The sequence below is a fragment of the Meleagris gallopavo genome, chromosome 12 (assembly GCF_905368555.1).
Source record: "Meleagris gallopavo chromosome 12, MGAL_WU_HG_1.1, whole genome shotgun sequence".
In the NCBI taxonomy this organism is placed as follows: Eukaryota; Metazoa; Chordata; class Aves; order Galliformes; family Phasianidae; genus Meleagris; species Meleagris gallopavo.
This window is the reverse complement of record NC_139415.1, coordinates 18,290,118-18,311,415: the sequence shown is the minus strand read 5'-3', so window position 1 is coordinate 18,311,415 and position 21,298 is coordinate 18,290,118. Positions and strand designations below refer to the sequence as shown.

Below are 21,298 nucleotides of genomic sequence, written 5' to 3'. Positions count from 1 at the left end.
ATGCTGCAGTTTTTCTGTCTTGCTGCCTTTGTTTGTCTCTGCCACGAAGCAGATGTTTCACTTACCATTCAGGGGGCTGTTTGGAACGTACTTCTTCATTGTCAGTAGCAGAAATAGTTAACACTTCTCTGCTTACAGCACTTAAATAGTTTTCAGCATGTTTCTGCCAGAGGGGAAAAAGGTTTAGACAATTATAAAAGTACGAGGGATGGATTAACTTAGCAAACTAGATCCTCCCTTGACCGAAAAGTTGATAGGCTTTGTGCTTCTGTTGGACTCAATCAGATTTTGGCCAAAGCTAAGAAACGCAAAACAATCAATTCTGAGCACAACAGCAAAGGGAAGCCACGGTACTGAACCACAGTGTGCGATCAATCCTACCATTCACCGCTCAGAAAGGGGCTCCAGGACAGCCGCACACGGCCGTGTGTCCAGCCGCTGATCTCAGAGACGAGCCGTCCTCTGGATCTGCCCTATATTACTTACTCTCAGCCCAAACTCAGTTCTTTCAATTGCTGTTTCCAGGTCGCTGATATCCTCAGCTTCCACATTTCCTTTCAAGCTGATATTTTTCACTTTGTCTTTAAGCTTGTGCAGATCTTCTTGAACCTAAGAAGCGAGTCATGACAGAGGTCATCCCCATCCCCAGACCCGTGCGGTTACACGGCAGCGTTCAACCCAAACCAACGCCTCCTAAACGCAGCAAAGAAATACACACAGCCTCCCTGAATTCTGCGCTTTTACAAGTGAGAGAGAAACACAACCCCAACACATTTAAAGCCGTTGATCAGGAAGAAACCTGGGGGAAAACAAGCGAACAAAAACATAATTGAAACAACGAATCAATGTCAGTAAGCATCAGGAGGGCGATGGGTCAAAGAACCCGCAGCAACACGGCACGGCACAACACGGCACCCACCCGCAGCAGCAGCACGGCTCCCGCCCGCTCTCCCTGCCCCGCAGTGCCGGCCATGCCCGCCGCCCGCTCCCATGGCAACACGACGCGCGGTCCGGGCCGCACCACCCGCCTCACCGCAGGGGGAGGGCAGGGAGAAGTGGGCAGGTCGGCCGGTCGATCCCGAGCGCGGCCCCGCTCTCCCTCCCCCGGCGGCGATCCGCTCTCTACTCTCCGCTCCCCCCGCAGCGGCTCTCGGCCGCCGTTCCCCGCTCGGTCCTCGCCCGCCCCGCGCGGTGGTAGCGGTGGTAGCGGCGGGCGGAAGGGGCGCGGCGGGCGGCGGGCGCCATGGCGGTGGCGGGGCCGTACGCGCTGCTGAGCAGCTGTGATGGCGGCTTCGCGGCGGAGGAGCTCGTCAGGCGTGAGTGGGCGGCGGGGGGTCGCGCTCGCTCCGTGCCCTCGCGGGGCTTCCCCGTAAGGCTTTAAGCGGGAGGTGGGAGGCGCGGGTCGGCTGGCGTTGCGTGTTGTGCGCCGGTAACGTCCCCGGTACCGGCAGGAGGAAAAACGGGAGCAGGGAAGGTCCTGAGTGCCTCGCTGCAGCCTTTTGTGCTTCGGTACGGAGCTCCGCCCTGCGCTCCTGGGACACGGCTTCCTTTCTTACAGCTTGAGAAAATAAAATCTGATGGAGAAAAGTTGAAAGTTCAGCTCGTGCTAAAACGAGAGAGGTTCCAGGAAGAAGCTGTTTGGATCTCGGTGGTTTTGCTGTGATGGCTTTTTAGGGAACTGTGACAAATCACTCGATGTGCGTGGTAAGATGGGTGGTTCAGCTGCTTCAGCATGAGGTGCCATCCAGAGACCCGGAGCTGTGGGCACAGGTGAACCTCGTGAGGTTCATCAAATTCAAACACGAGGTTTTGCACCTGGGTTGTGGCAACCCCCAGCCTCAGTATAACTGGGGGATGAACAGAGCACAGCCCTGCCAAAGAGGGCTTGGCAGTACTGGTGGGTGGCAGCTGGGTGTGAGCCAGCAGCGTGCCCTCACTGCCCAAAAAGCCAACTGTGCTCTGGGCTGCCTCACAAACAGCACGGCCAGCAGTCAGGGAGGTGGTCCTGTCCCTCTGCGCTGTGAGGTCTCACTTGGAGCTCTGCGTCCGAATGTGGACTCCTCGGAACAGGTGAGATATGGACCCGTTGGAGCACATCTAGAGAAGGGCCACAGAAATGATCTGAGGGATTGAACACCTCCTTATGAGGACAGGCTGAGAGCTGGGGCTGTGCAGCACAGAGAAGGGAAGGCACCGGGAGGACCTGGCAGCATTCTCTCAATAAGCTGAGCTAGGTGTAGGTGTCCCTGTTCTTTGGACTAAGAGACCTTTAAGGGTCTCAAACAACTTGTTCACTCCATCTCATTAAGCCACGCTTGCAAACAAGAGCAGCAACTTAAGTGTCTACAGTCAGAGATTACTCTGTCAAAGTAGCTAGGCTGATATTATTTAAGAATTCCATACTTTTTGTAAAATTTTATTCTCGATTGCTTGTTTGTAAGGAAGGTGTAAGGAAAGTGACAAGAACTGCTCACAGTTCCTATAGGCTTCCTTTATTTCTTGTAGTGAAATTAAGTAGGTGAGAAAGGAAGGTAAGCCAAAAGCCTGATGGAAATACCATCTGCTCTGAGAAAGTCTAAAAGCTTAACTTCCATCAGGTTTTATCTTTTTTCCAAGTAGTACTCATTTAGGAATGCCTGAGCTTGCACCATTTTCTGGTTTTAAAACAGTCTCATGAATCCTCTTTGCAGCCTCTTGTTGAGTTGCTTTAAAAAAGACGTTCTTAATGTATCTGAAAAAAAGCGTAGTGGAAAGAAACAATGTGAAGAATCTAAAATGCCTGCTTTGTGTAGCAGGTGTTTCAGAGCCAGGAACATGAGCAAACAGCAAAACTTGTAAGGACGTGTAGATGAGGATCAGGTGGCAGTGGCTGGCTGCAGTTGATTGAAGGCTGTTGGTGAGTTGGGACAAAATGCTGCTGCAGATCTCAGCACCTGTGCTGTTACAGCATGCAACCAGAAACAGCAGCTTAAAGGCATTGCTTGGTAGTGGCTTAGCTTGGTGCTAAGGGCAGGAACCTTACATTAACGCCTCTGAGGCAATGTGATCTTTGATACGTAATAGTTATGTTTAAATATGCTCTTGAATACTGTATTGCACGGTAAGGTCTGTGTATTGGCTGTGGGTTCGGAATCTATAGTACAAAACAAGGAATTTACCTCTTATCACTGCTCTCACCACCGTGTTCTTGGATTTCCCTGTACTCGCTGTGGGCAGACCTGTTTTATACATACGGAGCAGCTGCTTGGAGGCTTCTCTGCTAGGAGTCAGCAAAACCTGCAATCTGCTGCTGCTTCCCAGTCTAATTACAAGGCTCTTCACAGTGTGCATATTTGAGTTCTCTTTAGTTTGTAGGAGCATTTCTTATGTTGTGTTCCACCAGGTGGCTCTCAAGGCACAGAATGGGAGTGATGTGGTGCTGGCACACCACATCCAGCTGGCAGGATGGGGAGCACTTGGCCATAGCAAAAAACTGAACTGTGCTCCTGCATGCGTTCAATCCAAAGCAAGCTAAGAAGAGTGATCAGTACTTAAATCTCTTTGGCAAAGGATGAAAAGAAAAATTGCAGTGATTCTGAAAAGAAAAACTAATCCAGGGGCCTTAAGCACAAAATATTAAAAGTACTTAATGTCAGTTGATTATTAGAGCATGGGGAACACTGCAGCTAGATGGGAGATGATCTGTGTCTGGTTCTTTGTCTCAACTTTTCAGGAAGGTTGTTTCTTATCTCTCATGGTCCTTTTGAAAAAGGAGTTGATAAGTTGGGTTTTGCAGTTCTGCATTGTCCTATTCCTTGTAAACTAAACCACTGCTCAGAAGACAAAGTCTGTATGCAAGCCCACGAAATGAGAGATGTGAGTCCGGAGCCTGGAGTGACTCACCCTGCCCAGGGAAGCACCTGCTGCTCCAAAGAGCTTTAAAGCACAAGCATGGGACACAGCTGTGCTCTGCCTTAATTAGTAGTCTTCAGTTACTGAAGAGATGGTGGGAGTCTCTCAATAAGTAATTTTGGTAAAATGTCCAGCATTAGTTGTTCAAGATCCTCTACAAAATGCTCAGCTTTAGATCGTGGCTTTAATGATGCTAAGCCACGTTCTTCTGTAGTGCAAACTTTTCCATGCATGTTTTTAGTTCCTTACTACTGATGCATTTGGAGTCTGCCTGCATTCCTGTTGTCTGAGGAAGCTGTTTGTGCTCCGTGGAGGAGTGAGGTGATGGGGAAGCCCCATGGGCCTGCCTGCACTGCTGTCTGTGACTGAGGTGGTTTTCCAGACCCTTTGGATGGCAAAACGCTGATGCTTACAATGGCTAGAAAGCCTGAAATGAAAAAAGAGTAACTCAGCTGAGATAAGTTTGACAAGCCACCTCCCTTTGCCATATTTGTTTTCTGGAAGTTTATTCTGTATCCAAATAAAACATAATGGAGCTTGTTCTGATGAATGTTCTCTAAAATTAGATAGGAAACTATTCTGGCTGGATTTGCTTTTTTCCATTGAAACACAAGCTGTGTTGGGAAGAAACTCCTGGAATCCCAACGTGGCAAATATCATTTTAGGATTCATTCCAATGTGAATTGTGTCCCTGTGAACTCAGCCTGGGCTGCAAGGTGTAGGATTTTGCAGCCTGCAAAGCCCCCACAGTAACGGGTCTGTGCCTGCAGAAGGAGAGGAGAAACCCCCCAACACCCAGCCTGCAATTACCTTCCTGCCACAAGCCATCAGGCAGTGCTGCACTAATTGGTTCAGCCCCATGTACTGTCCCAGCCCCACAGAACTGGATGGAGTCCCTGCAGGGAGCTCCTGCACCCTCTGAGCTCAGCGTGCACCATCCATTTTTACTGGGAGAGAGATGTCCCAGGGGTTGGCAGAATCCCCTTGGGTACAGGACAGAACCAGAGGCACAAAGGGGTGGAAGAAGAGTGCTTCCCATGCAGGAGCAGCAGCACGTGATGGGAAGTGGGACACATCCTAGTTCTTCAAGCTGTGCTTTGAGGCCTAAGTTTGTCTACAAGCCCTTTTACAAGAAAAAAATCACTTACAAAATTGATATAGAAGTTCTTTCACACCAGTTTTTGATCTCTTTTGGAAAACATTCTCTTTTTGTACTCTTACTTTTGAACACACCCTTTGCCCAAGTTTTACTGCTGGTTTTCCAAGTGTCAGCAATTCCCATGGCAACAAACGTGCTTGTGCCTGAGGTATCAGCAGGAAGGACTGCTACAGCTAGGATCCTTCATTCTCTTACTGAAATAAGCAGATCAGAGTAAGCAAGTCCTTTTTTTTTTGCTAACCCACTGCTCTTCAGCTGAGTTGAGCAGGAGCTGCCTCCTTTGCCCTTGATACCCATTGGCAATGAACTACTGGCATAGCAGCAGTGGGCACATTGTGGTAAACAGTTGTATCTACTGATACCAAACTAAATTATGCAGAGGATGGCACTTAATTAGCTGGTGTTTCATAGCAGAAACTTGACAAAATGCTTCTGTTGTACTAGGGCATGCACATGAAGTCCATGCACTTGGTAAGCTGCCATGCCATCCCATGCCACTGAGCTGCTGTGTGCTGCTTAAGAGTGAATAAGGAAGTTGCAGAACAGCAAAATTCTGTCAAGATTACTGGCTTTCATTAGCTGTTTTGAAAGTCTCTTCTGTATTTATCAGTGAACGTAAGTTTGCATGCTTGTGCTCTAGAAATACAAAGTTCAGAGCCAAGACCTGTTTGGTGTTAACTCAGCAGTGTTGTCCCTGGTCCCCAGATGCTGTGGCTGCCTTGTCCAAGAATCAAATGCTGTTTGCAGACTAGTTACTCCAAAAATTTGTCATCCAAATTAAAAAAAAAAAAAAAGCTGAACTTCCTTACACTAGAAAGAAGTTAATGGGTCAACTTGGGTTTTTCCTGTAAGAAACCTGGACAGGTTTCCTCCAAGATTTATCATACCAGGATCACATTTCCCCTCAGATTCCCCACTTCGTGCTCCTCCCTGCCACAAATCCACCTGGTTTAGAGCTCTCCTTTGTGCTGCCCTGTGTGCCAGAGCTCAGGCACTGCTTAGCCTGCCCAGGCTTGGCAGTTAGCTGCCAAAATAATAATAATAATAAACCAACAGTACTGAATCTGTGGCAACCCTGGCAGTGAGCTTTCCTGCCTTTGGCTATTAAGACACAGATCATTTCAGTTCAGACTATTTGGGGAGCAATTCCTGCATCTTCAGGAATTGTCTCAGTACCTTTAAGTTGTAACCCTTAAAATCTTTGAAAACATTTGTGTTTTTTTTTTTTTTAAAACTCCTCTGCTCCCAGCTGACTCAAGTGATTATATGATTTACTTCTAAAGATATCCATGACTGTTTATCTGGAACAAGATGTTCTGCCCTTTCCAGCAAGGTACAGCTGGGTTGCTCTGCTGCTACCTATAATTCAGCTCCACCAGGTGGCCGTCACACTATGAGAGTGTTCTGCAAAGGTTGCTGCCAGCACACGAGGGGCAGGCAGTGCAGAGATTGCATTATCCAAGCACTGCCCTGGATTTTAATTGTTGAACTCCTACCTGGAATTTAATGGGCATTACAACTGAATTCCAGTAACTCGCTTTCTTTTCTCATTAGTTACCTTGAGATTCTGGTCACAGTCAAACAGCTTTTTACATCTGAATGAACGTGCAAGGTTTGCTGGAATGAAGTGTAGTTATTTGCTCCATCCATCCTGCTTATGGGCTAGCACTTTAGAAAATGTTCCAGGGGAAAAAAAAAAAACCAACAACAACAACAACAAAACACCTTGCTTTCAAGAGAGCTTCTGTACCATATTTTTTTCTGAAAGCTAGAATTCATCTAAGACTCATAAACAATAGAATAAAATAAGAAATTGAGTTTAATTTTTTTATGAAAACAACTTATTTTGTTGCAACAGGTGAAGATGCCTCTGTATCGGCATTGTACCAAGCTTTTCCAGTTGAATTATCTCAATGCTGGTTTATATCATTTATCTCATTCAATTTCTTTTATGCAGGCATCACAGGAAGAGAGGACCTCAGTGTGGGTGCTACTACGACCGGAGGAGTGAGCTTTTACCCCTGGACAATAGATAATAAGTATTACTCTGCAGATATTCACCTCTGCGTGGTGCCAAACACAGCTCTGGTTACAGGAGCCATCGCCGAATCTGTGCAGGCGTTTGTGGTGTACTTCGACAGCTCCACAGTAAGATCTGTGCACTGTGTTGCTTTATCTGTATGGTATGGTTGCCTTATTGTGATAACTACAGTTAGTATTCTCTCGATCTTGTGACCTCCATTCCTTTTGTTCTAATAATGGTCAGTAGATCAGAGGTCAGTTATTCCCACTAAGAGTGGCAGCAGGAACGTTTCCTTCCCTTCTGCTGTTTGACTCCAGCTGGAAACAAGGCTTTTCAGGATGTAAATAGGCCACTAAGTTAAGGCAGTCCTCCTCCAGCCTATGACCTCCAGCTTTACTCTTAACCAATGATAGTTCAGAAAGGCTGCTTGAAAACAGCCAAGAACAAGGAAGCCAATTCTAAGTCTCAGTGCTGTCACGTTACCTGACCTTGTTTCTGCAAGGCTGGTGGCAGTGAAAACAGTGCTTTAGCAAAAGCCTGAAAGATTGAAACGAAAACCAATCTAAATAAGGAGTGGTTTTAACTACAGATGGGAGAGGATGCATGCCACGCATTCTGCAAAGTGCCAAGTTACCTTAGGTATCTATCTCACATTAAACCAGAGCAGAATGTAGTTCATTGGCTGCCACAACATCAACTTGAGCGTGGAAGCTGGAATAGCTGAACATTAACCCTGAGAGCTGCTAACAGTGAAATAGTAGTGATTGACATGAAGCAAAAGTCTTTCCTAATGTAAATTAAGGTTGTGATGAACATTAAACGTGAAGGGGAGGTGCTAGGAAATAGGCTTAATTCACCTTTAAAGTAAATCAAGAATCAGAAGGTTGCTTTCTATAATCAGTTTCCTTATTTTATTGGAGTACAATTAATGATTAAAAACAAATGTAAGAAATGAAGTATTTGAGGATGTATTACAGAGAACTTATTTTTCTCTTGTAGAAATCTGGGCTCGATAGTGTCTCTGAATGGCTTCCCCTGACAGAAGACTGGCTACCAGAAGTCATGATCCTGGTCTGTAACAGGGTATCTGAACATGGTATGTTACCTTGAGGTCCAAAACTGACTTCGGATCAGTGAGCTTGCAGCACCATCATTTCTTAAAATGTCTGAGTGAGAATGGACTTCATATTTGATTGAGAAAAGCTAGGTTGAGCTCACAGCTAAAAAGTCTTAAGCTAGAAATAATTAAAACTGAATCAGAATTTTACAGGCTTGCTTAAAATGAACTTTGCACATCTCATTCCTTGTATACCAGCGTGCAGTGCAGTGTAACTTCACAAGGCAGTCTGTCACTTCCATGGAAGTACCTACTGCAGAGCCATTTGATTGTATCATATTTTTAAAAAAAATTAGAGTTCAATTTGAGGCTTTTGGAATCCAATTGGAAGTGGTTGGAGAACCCAAACATCTGCTACACATTTCCTCCTTCCCATTCTCCACACAATCCAGAACAAGCAAACAACTTGAGGGAATAAGATTGAGCTGGAAGTTCAATGGCTGATATTAATCTCAGCCATGCATGCTTAGGAGACATTTTGTTTCCCAATTTTAGGTGTTAACAGACAGAAAGCTCAAGAATGGTGCATCAAGCATGGCTTCGAACTGGTGGAACTGAGTCCTGAGGAACTACCAGATGAAGATGGTAGGATTGCTACTTGTTTTAATTTCTATAATAAAAAGACACCAAAGTATCTTCAAGATGTTTGCAAGGGGCATTGTATTGTTTCTGTGCTACATGGTAACAGCATGGAACGCTCCCAGCTGGTGAGGCTCACTCTCAGCTGTGTAAGGTCAGGAGGAAAAGGTGGTTATTTCCTCTAAGACATTCCACTGGTCTCCTCCCAAATACAGCTGCTGTTTATGTGGCACCTACGTAAATATATCAGATCCCTTCTCAGACACTAATCCTAGGACTGTATTGATACATAAAAAGCATTTGTGCTCCATTTTAAAATCAGTCTCAAAACAAGAACCACATAGATGTCCAAGGGCAGGGAAATTCTTTGTCTTTTTGAATAACACTTAAACTACTGCACATACCAAGAATAGACATTCAGTGACATGATGGGCTGAGAAGGGTTTGAGTACTGAAACATTTTAGAATTGCATTCACTGTTACACAGGAAGTAAGCCAGTTTCAAAATCACTTGCCTGGCCACGTAATTACAACTTGAAAAAACCCATAAAACAGAGTCAGAAGTGTGATGTTCTGCTCTTGAAAAGTGACTGTGCACTTCCTGACAGCCTTATCAGCATCGGCCTTATCTCATCTCAGTGATACACAAGTGTTTACATCTCATTTACAGCTCTGCAGTGGTAAGATAACCGATTCCATTTCCAGACAGGAGTGGAATAATCCACTCACATTTTCTCCATTTCAAGTTCAACAAGATCACGGCTATTTCAGTCTAACATGTTTTGAAAGGAAACATTAATAACATTAAGTTACTTTCCTGCTGAATAATTGTTGTAGAGAACAAGCTATTTACGGCTGAAGTAATAAATAATGGGAATAACAACTCAGGAAGTTGATCTTTGGATTACTAAGATACATTCTCTATCCTGGACTTTAATAGTAGTAGTTGGTTCACCGTGACTCATGCATCAGAGGAAATACATTGTACTGAGTAACATATTTACCCTGTAAACATGCTGTATGAATGACTGAAGATAAAACAGATGTAGTAAACATTGAGCCAATATCTGTGTAGGAATTAAGGCATTAATGGCAGCTCACTGCAAATGAACAGGAGCTCTTGCTATGACTACACTATCGTTTGTGTACCGAGGACAGGAACTCTTAGCTGAGACTCTCGATAATGACCAGTATAAAACTAAACAGCACTATCATAGAGGACAGTATTTGATCTAAGGGGTTAGATAGCTTAAAATTAATATCTAGAGGCAGTTTCAGTTCCTACACCTGTCCCTGAGTCACCCTAGACAAGTTTGATTTTTAAGCAATCACATTTTCCTCTCCAAAGGGCATTTCTTCCTAATTGCTTTGTGAGACTTGCACAAACATGGGAAACTGACTAAGCTGAGGAAATGGGAAAGCTGACTTTATGTAAAACAGTGTCAGATCTATTCACTGAGTAAGCTGGAGTCCAAATAATGCCTTCCCCAGTCTTTGAAGTCACCATAAATTTGCAGGATTACTGGAACACTTTTAATTAGGTGTTATGAAGATAGCTTTAGTACAATCATTGTCTTTTTTATGAAGCAGTGCCCCTTTTCCAATGGTTATCTGAAGTTCTTTACTTTCTGAAGGAAGGAAAAGTAACTCTAGCATCTGTTCATGATATACAGCATTCTGAAAGATCTTGGGGGTAAAAGAGTTCTTTTGGCAGTGGCTTAAAGTCATTTATTATTATTTAAATTCCTTGTGTTATTTATCAGTATAGGTCCAATGCTAAATACTTAAAGCCCTACTTAGAATCTAGATCTTTCTACAAAAGGATGAGTGCTCACACTATAAAAAGCCTAGGCCTAGAGGTGTGGCATCAGTCGAAATTTGTTTGGCCTTTCATGAAGAAATACCTCCTTCCTAATCAGAGAAGTCATTTACTTCCATTCCTGTCAGATAGGACGGACGTTCACAGTCTCACTTCACCTTGTTCTCAAGCACGTAATGGTTTTTGGTCTTACTCTTAGTAGTCAAATGTCTTCCTATTTTTATTTAGATGACTTCCCGGAATCCACAGGAGTGAAACGAATTGTGCAGGCCTTGAATGCCAACGTTTGGTCAAATGTGGTCATGAAGAATGGTATGTAATACACAATCCTTCCTGCATGAATTCTGAAGGCTCTGAACCCTAGAGGGCTCAATATTTTTAGCAGGACTTAAAATGAAGCAGCTACAATGGCACCACGTCAGTACACAGGAAACTAGAGTGCTCTTCCCACATTTACATGAACAGGAGGCTGCTCAGTTACCACTTCTATTGTCCCTTTGTACACAGAGAAACTCAGATGCAGTGGTTAAGATGTAATCCCATTTCAGTATTTGTGTCCTCTAGATTTGCTCTCAAATGTCTGATGAAGGATTTAAATACATGAAGTGCACTGCAGGAAGGTCTGTTTTCCCCACAGAAAACCCTACTGCAATAAACTGCAGAACTCTTTGAAAATAGCACAAAAGCCAGACAGCCTGACTTCCTATTGTAAGGCAGGGCCACAGTTTTGGAAAAGTCACTTAAGGTTTAGATGTATTAGGAAAGGAAATGCTGTGGCTAGTCCAGATTTAACATAAGCATAGATACTTCTATTTTCTTGAAAGCTTTCTATTACCTCTCTAATTATACAATCTGTTGCAGGAAATGTAGGAAGATCAAACTCTTTTGCAGTGCTTGGCCTTATACTTTTTCTTTCAAACTCATCTCACTACCACCCTTCTGAGGTCTACCTGCTCCCCTTGGGTACAGTTTTCCACTGTTGTGGTTTCTTCCTTCCTATATCTTTCAACAGCGTAATGATTTTGAGAGGTTTTCATTAGTTCCTATAACTGCAAGAAGGTTACTGGGATTCAGGGCAACTAAGAGCTACTAAACTTGGGCCTTCTGAGTATTTCTCATTCTATATCAAAATGAGGCTAAGATTGGTTGCAGTTTAATCTAACTGTTGTAGAGAGGTATTCATTTGAGATGGCATGAATTTAGTCTAGCTAGTACAAGAATGGTTTTCTTCATGTTTGACAGATGTCACATTATAGAAGAACAGAATTTAGTCACACGTTGAGGGAAATTCCTGCACATCAGTGGTGCATTCTGTAAAGGCCTGTGAAAATCCAGAGTTTTTATCTCCACTGCACAGAAAACACACAGTGCTGATATATGGCACTACAAACCCCTCAGGAAGTGAGCTAAATTTGGAAGCTGTTGCAACTAATCTGTGATTTCAAAGGGAAATGATTGAGCTCATTTTTGCTTAAAATAAAACTTTTTACAACCTGTAATATATCTTTTGTTTTCAGCTTCCTCCTGATCCTGGAAGCTGGCCACTATGTAAATAAGAGCTCAACTTTTCTGCTGAGTTACCTCTAACTGCTCTCTATTTAGAATCATGCTTCACCCTAAATTTTTTAATACAAAATGTAAGACATTTTTAGTAGCAAAGGTTTGTTAGCATTGTTGAACGCCACCATCCAGAAGGCCAACCTTACAGCATTGCCTTGCTTGAGATGCTTATATGAGACTTCAAATTAATAGACTGAAGTGACTTCTTTAAACTATGAGCATTAAAGCCATATTGTTTTAAAGCAGGCTACCCTAAACCTGCACACAGTTTCCCCCAAAGTTGTGAAGTTGTGTGTGCAGAGGCTGCACGCTTATTAAGAAAGGTCTTGACCTTCTCAGGGTTTCTTTACCCATTAAGTATGTTCTTGCTTATACTGATTCATAAGGTATTAAATACAATTAACTGTAAACACTTTCGCATCATGTCATAAGTAGTACATACTTGGTGGGTACAAAAAGCAGCATGATCTTTACTAAAAGAAAAACCAACAGTCTTACCTGAAAGGCTCTGAAGACAGTTTGCTTTTTGGTGGGTATGCAGTCATCAGTTCTCCAGTTCTTGGAGCTCTCTTCAACCTCAGAATAAGGTCACTTTCTTGTGCAGAAGAACATAGATATCTCTTCAATTCACAGCTCTCCCACTCCTAAAACCCAAAAGCTAGCATACTATTCTGTCCTTAGTTGTCCCTACAAGAGGAAGCCTGGTTGACTACAGTGAAAGAAACAGAAACAACTTACTGTCTTCTGAGAGGGGTTGCTTGGCTGCTTTCCTGCTTAAATATGTGCTGCAGTGATCCCAAGTGAAGTTAGTTACCCAGGGAGGGGCCAGTCATTAGCCTGGTTTCCTTTACAAAGAATTAGCCTGGTTTAGTGGGACCATGTGAACTTAATTGTTTAAACAATTCTGGAGTTTCAACCTTTTAATTCTGTTTTTTTGTATGAAAGTCATGGTAGCTTCAGACAGGCTATGGAAGAATGTTAGATAAGGACAGTGGAAAACATCTTGCTGCAAAAGAAGTGATGTGGATTTCCAAGCCCTGCTCAGAGCACAGCTTAATGGGGCTCTGCCATATTGATGACACCTGTGACCCCACATAGCCTGCATCAGAATGGAGCCATCCATTATTACAATAATTTGAGTGAGATCATTTTTGGCTTTGATTCTGTAAGAACGCTCTGTAAGACGTCACCCACTTCCTGAATTGCACCCAGAAGTTGAAATAACTTCTACATCCATTAAAAAAAGTTTATAGGAAGGTTTCTTTCAAGGGCGTGACTGGAACCAAGAGCTGTGCCTGCCTCCTCCCTAACCACGGATCCAGAAACCAACAGCTGCTCTTTGCAGATCCTTTGTAGATGCTGGTATTTTTCAATTAGACAACGTTTTGTAGTTACACAGGCTGAGGTTACCTGTGGCAGTGGTGGGGATGGACTGCAGTCACTTATCGGTGTGGGATGAGCTCAAATCGTAGATGTGAACGGGGTACACGATCAGGTCACCAGATCCGCCCCTCTGCCAATGTGGGAATGTTCTCTCCCAAGCACATTCTGGGCTGCAGAGGCCAATCTGACTTCAGATGACTCAGAAATTGGCTGAAGATCGATCCTTACTTTTTCCTATAAGACAACTCTTTGCTCAACTTGCTGAAACTTTGGGAAGCTGCTTTGTTTAGGGTTGCAGATCCCAACCTTTTATCACTCAATTGCCTGTTAATAGAGCTGGCAGACTTACGGGCTTTCATATTTCTTGCAACTGAACATTTTAAGGCGATTCATTCGGCTAGACTGATTCACTTCTCCCCAAACCTCTGGCAAGTGATCTGTAAGGGCAGTAAAACTGTACAGCACAGCGCCAATTGAAACAAATACCTGCAGGGGGGAGGGGGACGGGGGGGAGAGGAGGACTGGCACAGGACACGTGTTAGCCAAAGTGCACAGCGTAGATTATTGAGCAGGAAATGAGGTCTCAGTAATTCTCCAACTGAGATGTGTTTACACGTATTCTCGACAGCTGATGGCTTCAGTTACACATTCGGCTCTTTAAGATTTTGTATAAATGGCAAGAAAATTTGGCCCGTGTCTAAAAATTACATCATCCCAACATTTGAATCTAGAGCTTAGTCATTACTGTAATATTAATTCAGAACACATTAAAAAAAAAGTAACATTAATCTTTCTTCTGGCACAGGTCATTGTTTCCTGGCTGTTTGCAGTGCAATAACTTGACGCTGTTTCTTTTTAGTTGACTAAAATGCTGATATTTTCAGAACAATCTCCTGAGCCCCGACGTAACTGCAGATATTTGCTGTTTGGGGCAAAGCCAGAAGAAAACACAGCTTAGCAAAACCCACGAACAGCACTTATTGCATGTACACCTATTGCACCTCCACCTATTGCACATCCATTTTTGTTCAAAGGTAACATTCTAAAAATAGAGTTTAATTTAGAAATGCTGTGCTGTATTGGTGTGTCGTCCCTAAGACATTGCCTGTGTCGGTTGCAGCTGTTTGCTAAAGCGTTCCATCTTCTGTCACACTAACAGCTGTTTTGTTTCCAGACAGGACCCAGGGCTTTGGCCTTCTCAGTACGTTAGCAGGTGCAAACTGTAGCATTGGGTCAGAAGAGAACCAAGATACAGAAGTAAACAGTAATTCCTATTTCTTGTTCTTTGCTCATTCTGTGTCCCACGTGGCTCTCTTCTGTGTCACACTTGGTGTAGTGGTGGAGGGGGGTCTTTCATCCTTTTCTCCTCTCTCGAAGGCTGCTGCACAAGCTGTCGGAATGGGTTTTCAGGGAAGTCTCTGATGGCTGAAAAAAATTCATTGTTGTTCTTGAAAGCTGTCCTGAGAGCTGTCCTAGGAGCTGCCACCTCACAGCTGGGGGCTCCCTGTCCTTCAGGACATCCCCCATGTTGATGGGATGTCTGGCGGTGTGGTTTCCTGTTCAAATCCAAGAACAGTGTCTTGTGCAAAAAATATCACTTGTGAGTTTTGTTAAAAAAGTAAATAAACCTATCCTAGCAGACAGCTGTGTATGGCATTGCAGAAGTGCCTTTTCCTCATACACATGGTGCAGGGTTTGCAGTAACAGTTTATGATAAAAAGTAAGATTTTAATGTTAAAAAAAGGAAGCACTTGATCTGCTGCTGATGCTTTGCAGGGTGCATCACTGGATACTGTTAATATCTTTTTGTTTCCTGACAGTCCAATCCAGCAGCAGCAGACAAGGAACCCCACTTAGACAACAGAGAGGATGCAGCTAGCACAAACGACCCACAGATGGACAGCGTCGTAGGTAAGCTTGTTCTCTGCTTGGCAGACATGCTGGAGCAGGCACCTCAGGCTGGAACAGGCCCTGAAAGCCACTGGCTTTCTCTCAGCGAAAAGGCAGAGCCAGGAGAGGCCAATTGTGTAGCATCAAGGGTTCTCTGAGAGTAAACGGGCCCAACTTTAGAAAGGATAGGGCCCTGCAGGTAAGGTCTGCCAGCAGTGCTGCCAGTTGGAAAGGTTCAGGTCTGCTTTTCTGAAGTTTCCTCGCTGGTGTATTGTTTATATTCTGAAACACATTTAGAAGAACAAAGCTTTAAGCTTTGTGGGTGAGAGAAAAATCATTACAGTGTGACTTCTCACAGCCTCATTCAGCAGGGTGAGTGCTGGCAGCTGTGGGTGTTCTAAACTTGAGGGCTTTAGATAATTGCAGCATGCCAAGAGGTGGGATTTCATGTCACAGGTTGTGTGGGGAGGTCGTCCAAAGGTTGGATGTTGTTATTTGGGATCTAAATAGTGTTATTACTCTTTAATTGAGTCCAGGGTTGTTCCTAAACAGATGATTTTATAATAAGCAAGAAGTCCTAAGGTAGCTAAAAATGAACTTAAATGAACACAAAAGACATTATTGCAATGTAATGTAACAAAATTCATTACCACTGTAATGGTACCATAAGTTGTCTATCTGAACCATCAGTAAATTAAATGGGAGGGCAATAGGTTGAGAAAGTACTGTTTTTGACCAGAAGTTTGCCACTAAGGCTGTTATGCCTGCTGGCAACAGAGTAATTTACCTGAACCAAATCTGTATGCATTTGTTTTAGATCCTGTGTTAGATACAGATATTCAAGAGCTGGCCAGCCTGACCACCAGAGACGGCGACCTGGAGAACTTTGAAAGGCTGTTTTCAAAGTTGAAAGAAATGAAAGGTACTGAGCTGTATCACCCATTTGTATTGCTCAAAGACCTGCAACCAGCGCGGCTGTTGGGAAATTCTATGTGATTCTCTGAAGTTTGTATGAATTCTTCTGCCTGAGGTTCTGTACAGGTAGCTGATCTTTTCACTAACTTGGCCTTCATCTTAATAATGCTCTTGAAAGAAGTAGATGCAGCTCAGCTGATTGCTGTCGTGTTGCTTTAGTCCACCATGGATTATTAACATTACAGTTTTCTATATACAAACCTATAACCGGACTTCTTTTTTTTTTTTTAAGCTCGACAACAGTGTGCCAATCTTGCAGCTTTAAAGGCACAAACGTTTGAAATGAAGTTCACTGTGCTCAGAAGTACTGGCTTTCTGTGGGAGTTACAATAGCACTTAGTAAATAAGCTTCCTTTTTATGATCCTAAGCAAGTTTCTTGTTAGTCCCCTGAAAACAGCTGCAGGAGGTTCTCTGTCTCCCTTCGTGCTCCTGAGTCATGTTCAACCTAAGTCATGTTCTCTTCCACAGAAAAAGCTGCAACGTTGCCCCATGAACAAAGAAAACTGCATGCAGAAAAGGTGAGGTTTTGAAATCAGCATCAAAATTATTAAAAATATGTTTTTTCTTTCTGAGCTCAGTTCCCTCTCTTGTAGTGTGGTTCACATCTTAAGGACAGTGAGAACAAACTGTGCAGTCCTGAGAAGACTGACTGAGATCTCCCCTAGAACTGAATAAAAACCCCAGAATCCAGAACTCCAGAGGAGGCTTTGCCTTCCAGAATTTCTGAAATGAAGATCCTGCGATCACTGGGGTGTAAGCCAGCTCTCACTGAAGTCAGTAGAAAAGCTTTGATCTCAAGGAAGATTTAATTATGATTTAATTAGCCCAAGTTTTCAGTCACTTATGCCTCCAACAAATTCTAGAAGTGTCTGAATTATTGCACCACGGTGTGACTGCAATTTATGAACGTCAGAGAGGATTATCGTGGAGGCCAGGAAGATTGCTAGGCTTAGCTGCAGCTCAGTTTCATTATTCACATGGTGAATGCTTTGGTCAATTATTTTTTGCATTCTTTTTTCTCCTATTAGGTGGCCAAAGCGTTCTGGATGGCAATCGGAGGAGACAGAGATGAAATTGAAGGTCTCTCCTCGGACGAAGAAAACTGAGGTCTTCTGTAGCTGTAAGCAACAGAGTGATCCTGAGAGTGATCTTTTCCTGCAGTGAGTGTTAATTGCAGAAAGCCCCATTTAGCTTTAGTTGCTCTCTTTGGTTAAAGGATTCACCATATCGTTGTAATGAGTAACAACACATCCACAACACCTTATGGTTAGAGTGGTTTTGTCTGACTGTTTGTTCTCCCTCAGAGAGTTTTGGATGACAACGTATGCATTTAGAGGAAATAATAGGTTACTTTACATTTTTCAAATTAACATTTTTATAGTTTCCTCTTTTGAGTTTAAACAAACAATTTTACTACCAGTTATCTTTCTACATATGGCTGTTGGTTGTTAAACAACTACTTAATTCTAAACTCAACATGTAAATGTAGGTCTGTTTGATGTTTTTGTGTAGCTTTATAGCTGACTTACAAAACAAACCAGATTTCTGTGAGGCATGAAGAGAAACTTGGTGTGCTGTACCCTATTTGAGATGCTGCGCCAGGGCTGCAGGGTTAATCCTGCTGAGTGCCAGAGCTATTAAAAATGGCCCATAGGCTTTGATTTCTGTTTGTGTTTGTAAGCATGTGGTCCTTCCCTAAGAACTCCGGAGCTGTGCCACGTTCCCCAGGTTTCCATGAGAAAGGAGATTAGGGATTAAATGCAAGACAGACTTCTGCTGCTGTTCCAGGCATGAATTTCCCCGCTCACACCTTCTGCAGTGCAGTGCCTCCAACAAGGAGAACACACAGACCTTCATGTGGTCAATTCTGACCTAAACATTGCATTTCAAACCTCCCCCGGTCACCCGGTGCATTTACTGCAACTTCTGCTCCTGTATGTTAATTGGAACATACCAGAGAACAAGTCTCAAATGGCTGCTTTGTGGTACCAAGGGTTAGAAAAATTCCTTCCTCCTCAGCATTAGGGTACTGTCATCTTCACACAGTCACAGGGTTTCTGGAGAACGAAGGCATGCACAGCACTGGAGCAGGAAGGCATGGTTCGGGGAGGAGAGATGAGAAGAGGTAAATTCCATCCCTCCTGCTGTGCCGCAGCCACCTGTCAGCTCCCTGCTGCAGCACCGCCCCTGTGGCTGTGTGAAGGGGGACGTGTTCTCCCCAGGAGTGTTTCCTTCCCGCTCTGGAAACAGGCAGTGTGAAACAGCCTTACTTTGAAGTTAACTTTTCTCATGTCTGCTCTTTCAGATCAGTAAATTTAGTGAGACTTAGGCAGTGGCTTCCCATAAAATATCTGACAGCTTTATACTCCAAAGGCACTTTCACAGTGGTTCTTGACATTCACTGCCTGTTCTTTTAAGATGAGGCAGAGCTAAAACAACAGGCTTCTTTGAATACTGTAAATGGTTCCTGGGTAAAAACTGAGGCATTTTCCATTCTAAGAAACAGAACTGATGTGAGTAGTTTGAATTGCATTTCTCACATAAAGACGGAGCAGGAGCTCCACCACAGCAAAAGACATTTTAAAGAAGCAACATTGCTCTTGCAGGGGCACTCATACAGGCACTGAAGGGAACACACAGCAGGGCTGCTCCTTCTGCCCGGAGCAGCACACAGCAGCACCCAGCCCTTGCTGTGACTCTGCCCTCTCCTCCCATTCGCTCCTGTTTTTTTTTCCTCTTCTCTCAACACAGGGAGCTGCAGTAAGGAAGCGAAGGTTGTTTCTTCCAAGTAGGGAATGGTTTTCTGTTTGCTTCTTCGTAGGTGGGGGTGGTTGTTTTTTTTCCCCTATTTGTTGTGCAATAGAGATGCATGGCAGAAGTGCAGAGTAAATTAATTGAAGGCAGTGAAGAACATAATGCACTTGGATACTTTATAAAAACAACTTTTATACCTGTGTTATACATGTGATAGTTTATTTAAGCTGAATAGAATGATAGAAGTTTAGATTCTTCTCCTATTCACGGGGTAGGAGCAGATAAACTGCCTTACCCCAGCAGTCAGGTACCCACAGACTGGGTGCACCCAGCCTGCCACACACATGTGATAGACAGCAATGAGAAAAAGTGTGTGAAAGCACAGAGCTCGTGTGGACAGCACAAACAGGAGGTAAGCAGAGCAGTGGTGCAGTGGTGGGGAGGTATCCATATTGCTGCTAAGACTGGAGAAAATTTGTACACATTTTCATGCAGATCTTACTGACATACTGCAATGTAAATGTGACTTGTTAGCAGGTACATTCCATGCTTCAAGAAAGCATTACTCATCAAGGTAGGAAGTGGGGCTGAGAGATACTGGAAAACAGTTTTAATGATCCTTAAAGATTATTTGTATTGCATTTTTCAATCCAAGTTTACTTTGCTGGTGGCTTAGGTGTTTTTTATTTCCTGGAGAGCCTTCTTTTTGGCTGCATCATTTCTTTACACAATAGCTGTTATTAAAATGAATAAAAGGGGCATTGGTGGAATTGCAAACCTGAAAGTTGTGGTCTTAGTTTCTCTTTGTGTTCTGCAGCGTTGTTTAGCAACAAAAGAATTCCTACCTTGGCTTTACATCCCTGTGTCTCTGTAGGATGCTCCCACACAGCAGTGAGGCCCTGCTGGATGAGCCAGGCTGCTCACCTCCATGCAGTGTTGATACTTGGTTGCTGTTTTTTTTAGCTTTTGAGATTTTGAGGTTTCATATATTATCAAACTTTTATTTTGCTTCAGTTTCCCGATATCAGTGCAAACGAGAAGTCTTTGATTCTGAAATCCGTGATACATTCAGGTGACAGCAGAACTCACGGCTCAGCGCTGCTTTACTACCTCGCATTTTGGCAACCCTCATATAAAACCTGGACAAAACCCTTTTATTACCACATTGTTGGAAAACAGAGTGGAAAAAGTATTCTCGTAAATCCTCTGTTAGGAAAAACAACAAAAAAAAAAATCTGAATTTCAGTGAAACCCAAGGAGGAACGTTAGGAGTTCACAGACTTAGATCATAGCGTGCCTTGGCTCCATTAGTGATGCTATTTGGAGAATGCCCTCTCTGAGGCCAGCTGAATGCCAGCACACAGAGCCTTTGTTGCCAGCACAGCACGTGGCATTACTACCTGCCTTCTGCTGGAATTAGTGCACAGCACAGACACTGCTGGGTGCAGCTGTGGTAATAAGAGCAGCAGCCATATCCATGACAGCCCACAGCTGAGCAGGGGGATGTGAAGGACTCTGCCACAGGTACAGCTCAGCTGCTGTTTCAGTTCTGACTACAGCAATTGCTAAAGGTGCTGTCCTTGAGTGGCAGGGAGAGAACACAGACCTCTAACAGCAAGGGGAACAGCCAAAAATATGTCTTGGGAGATGAAGGTAGGAAGGCTTTTCATGTAGGAGCACAATGGAGCCATGCAGCAGCCTATCCAAGGAGGAAAGTGGTGGAATCTGTCCTTTGAAATCTTTTTCAGGATTTATCTGGACAAAATCCCAGCTGACTTCACCTCGTGCTGCAGCAGGCCTGGGCCAAACAAGAGGCTGACCCAGCCTCCAGCACAGCTCCAGGCTGGCACTCCAAGCAAAGAGTGGACACGTAGCTACGTCTGACTGCTCCAGCAATTCAGCCATTGATCCTTTCAGCCACGTTGTTCTGCTTCTACTCACCTTCAAAACCCATCAGTTAAAAGAATTGATTGCATTTTTTAAGAGATGCTACTTCTGGCTTCAAATTCATTAACACACTGCCCAAAGTACGATGACCTTACCTGTAACAGATCTTACATGCCTTGCTGGAAGTGCTGTGTACCTGCAGGCTCTGCTGGTGCTGTAGTACCTGTGATTGGAAAACTCCAAATGCTTTCAGTTTGTGT

General features: G+C 43.8%; 2 protein-coding genes across 6 annotated transcripts in view; one reads left to right on the top strand and one right to left on the bottom strand.

Moving 5' to 3' along the window:
• Positions 1-1,047, bottom strand: part of IQCH (IQ motif containing H) — a 60,479-nt gene extending 59,432 nt beyond the window's left edge. The window contains exons 1-3 of one of the 3 annotated variants that reach the window (XM_085234064.1): positions 920-1,047; positions 487-609; positions 66-163 (exon numbers count right to left, since the gene is read on the bottom strand). In XM_085234064.1, coding sequence (XP_085090190.1) covers positions 66-163; positions 487-609; positions 920-973 — 275 coding nt within the window. In that variant the 5' untranslated portion in view covers positions 974-1,047. Of the gene's footprint in view, positions 1-65 lie in introns of all 3 variants that reach the window. The other 2 variants (XM_085234065.1, XM_085234066.1) reach the window with 2 other exon arrangements.
• A 27-nt stretch (positions 1,048-1,074) lies between these two features.
• Positions 1,075-21,290, top strand: AAGAB (alpha and gamma adaptin binding protein). 3 transcript variants are annotated; one of them, XM_085234070.1, is made up of 11 exons: positions 1,075-1,316; positions 7,008-7,198; positions 8,073-8,169; positions 8,686-8,775; positions 10,817-10,900; positions 14,706-14,788; positions 15,352-15,442; positions 16,239-16,343; positions 16,866-16,915; positions 17,426-17,517; positions 20,900-21,290. In XM_085234070.1, exons 1-10 carry the CDS (start codon positions 1,244-1,246, stop codon positions 17,501-17,503), a joined length of 942 nt encoding a protein of 313 aa, XP_085090196.1. In that variant the 5' UTR covers positions 1,075-1,243; the 3' UTR covers positions 17,504-17,517; positions 20,900-21,290. The 3 variants fall into 3 exon arrangements, 2 of the variants coding, with proteins under 2 accessions (XP_085090196.1, XP_085090195.1); XR_014885942.1 differs by having other exon boundaries at positions 1,076-1,316; positions 17,426-17,557; XM_085234069.1 differs by lacking the exon at positions 20,900-21,290 and having other exon boundaries at positions 1,077-1,316; positions 17,426-19,935.
• The last annotated feature ends 8 nt before the right edge of the window (positions 21,291-21,298 follow it).

Coding starts and splice junctions, on each gene's coding strand:
- AAGAB (XM_085234070.1), top strand. CDS start 1,244: ATGGCGGTGGCGGGGCCGTACGCGCTGCTGAGCAGCTGTGATGGCGGC. Junction 15,443..16,238: donor ACAGATGGACAGCGTCGTAG/GTAAGCTTGTTC, acceptor CATTTGTTTTAG/ATCCTGTGTTAGATACAGAT. Junction 16,344..16,865: donor AAAGTTGAAAGAAATGAAAG/GTACTGAGCTGT, acceptor TCTCTTCCACAG/AAAAAGCTGCAACGTTGCCC.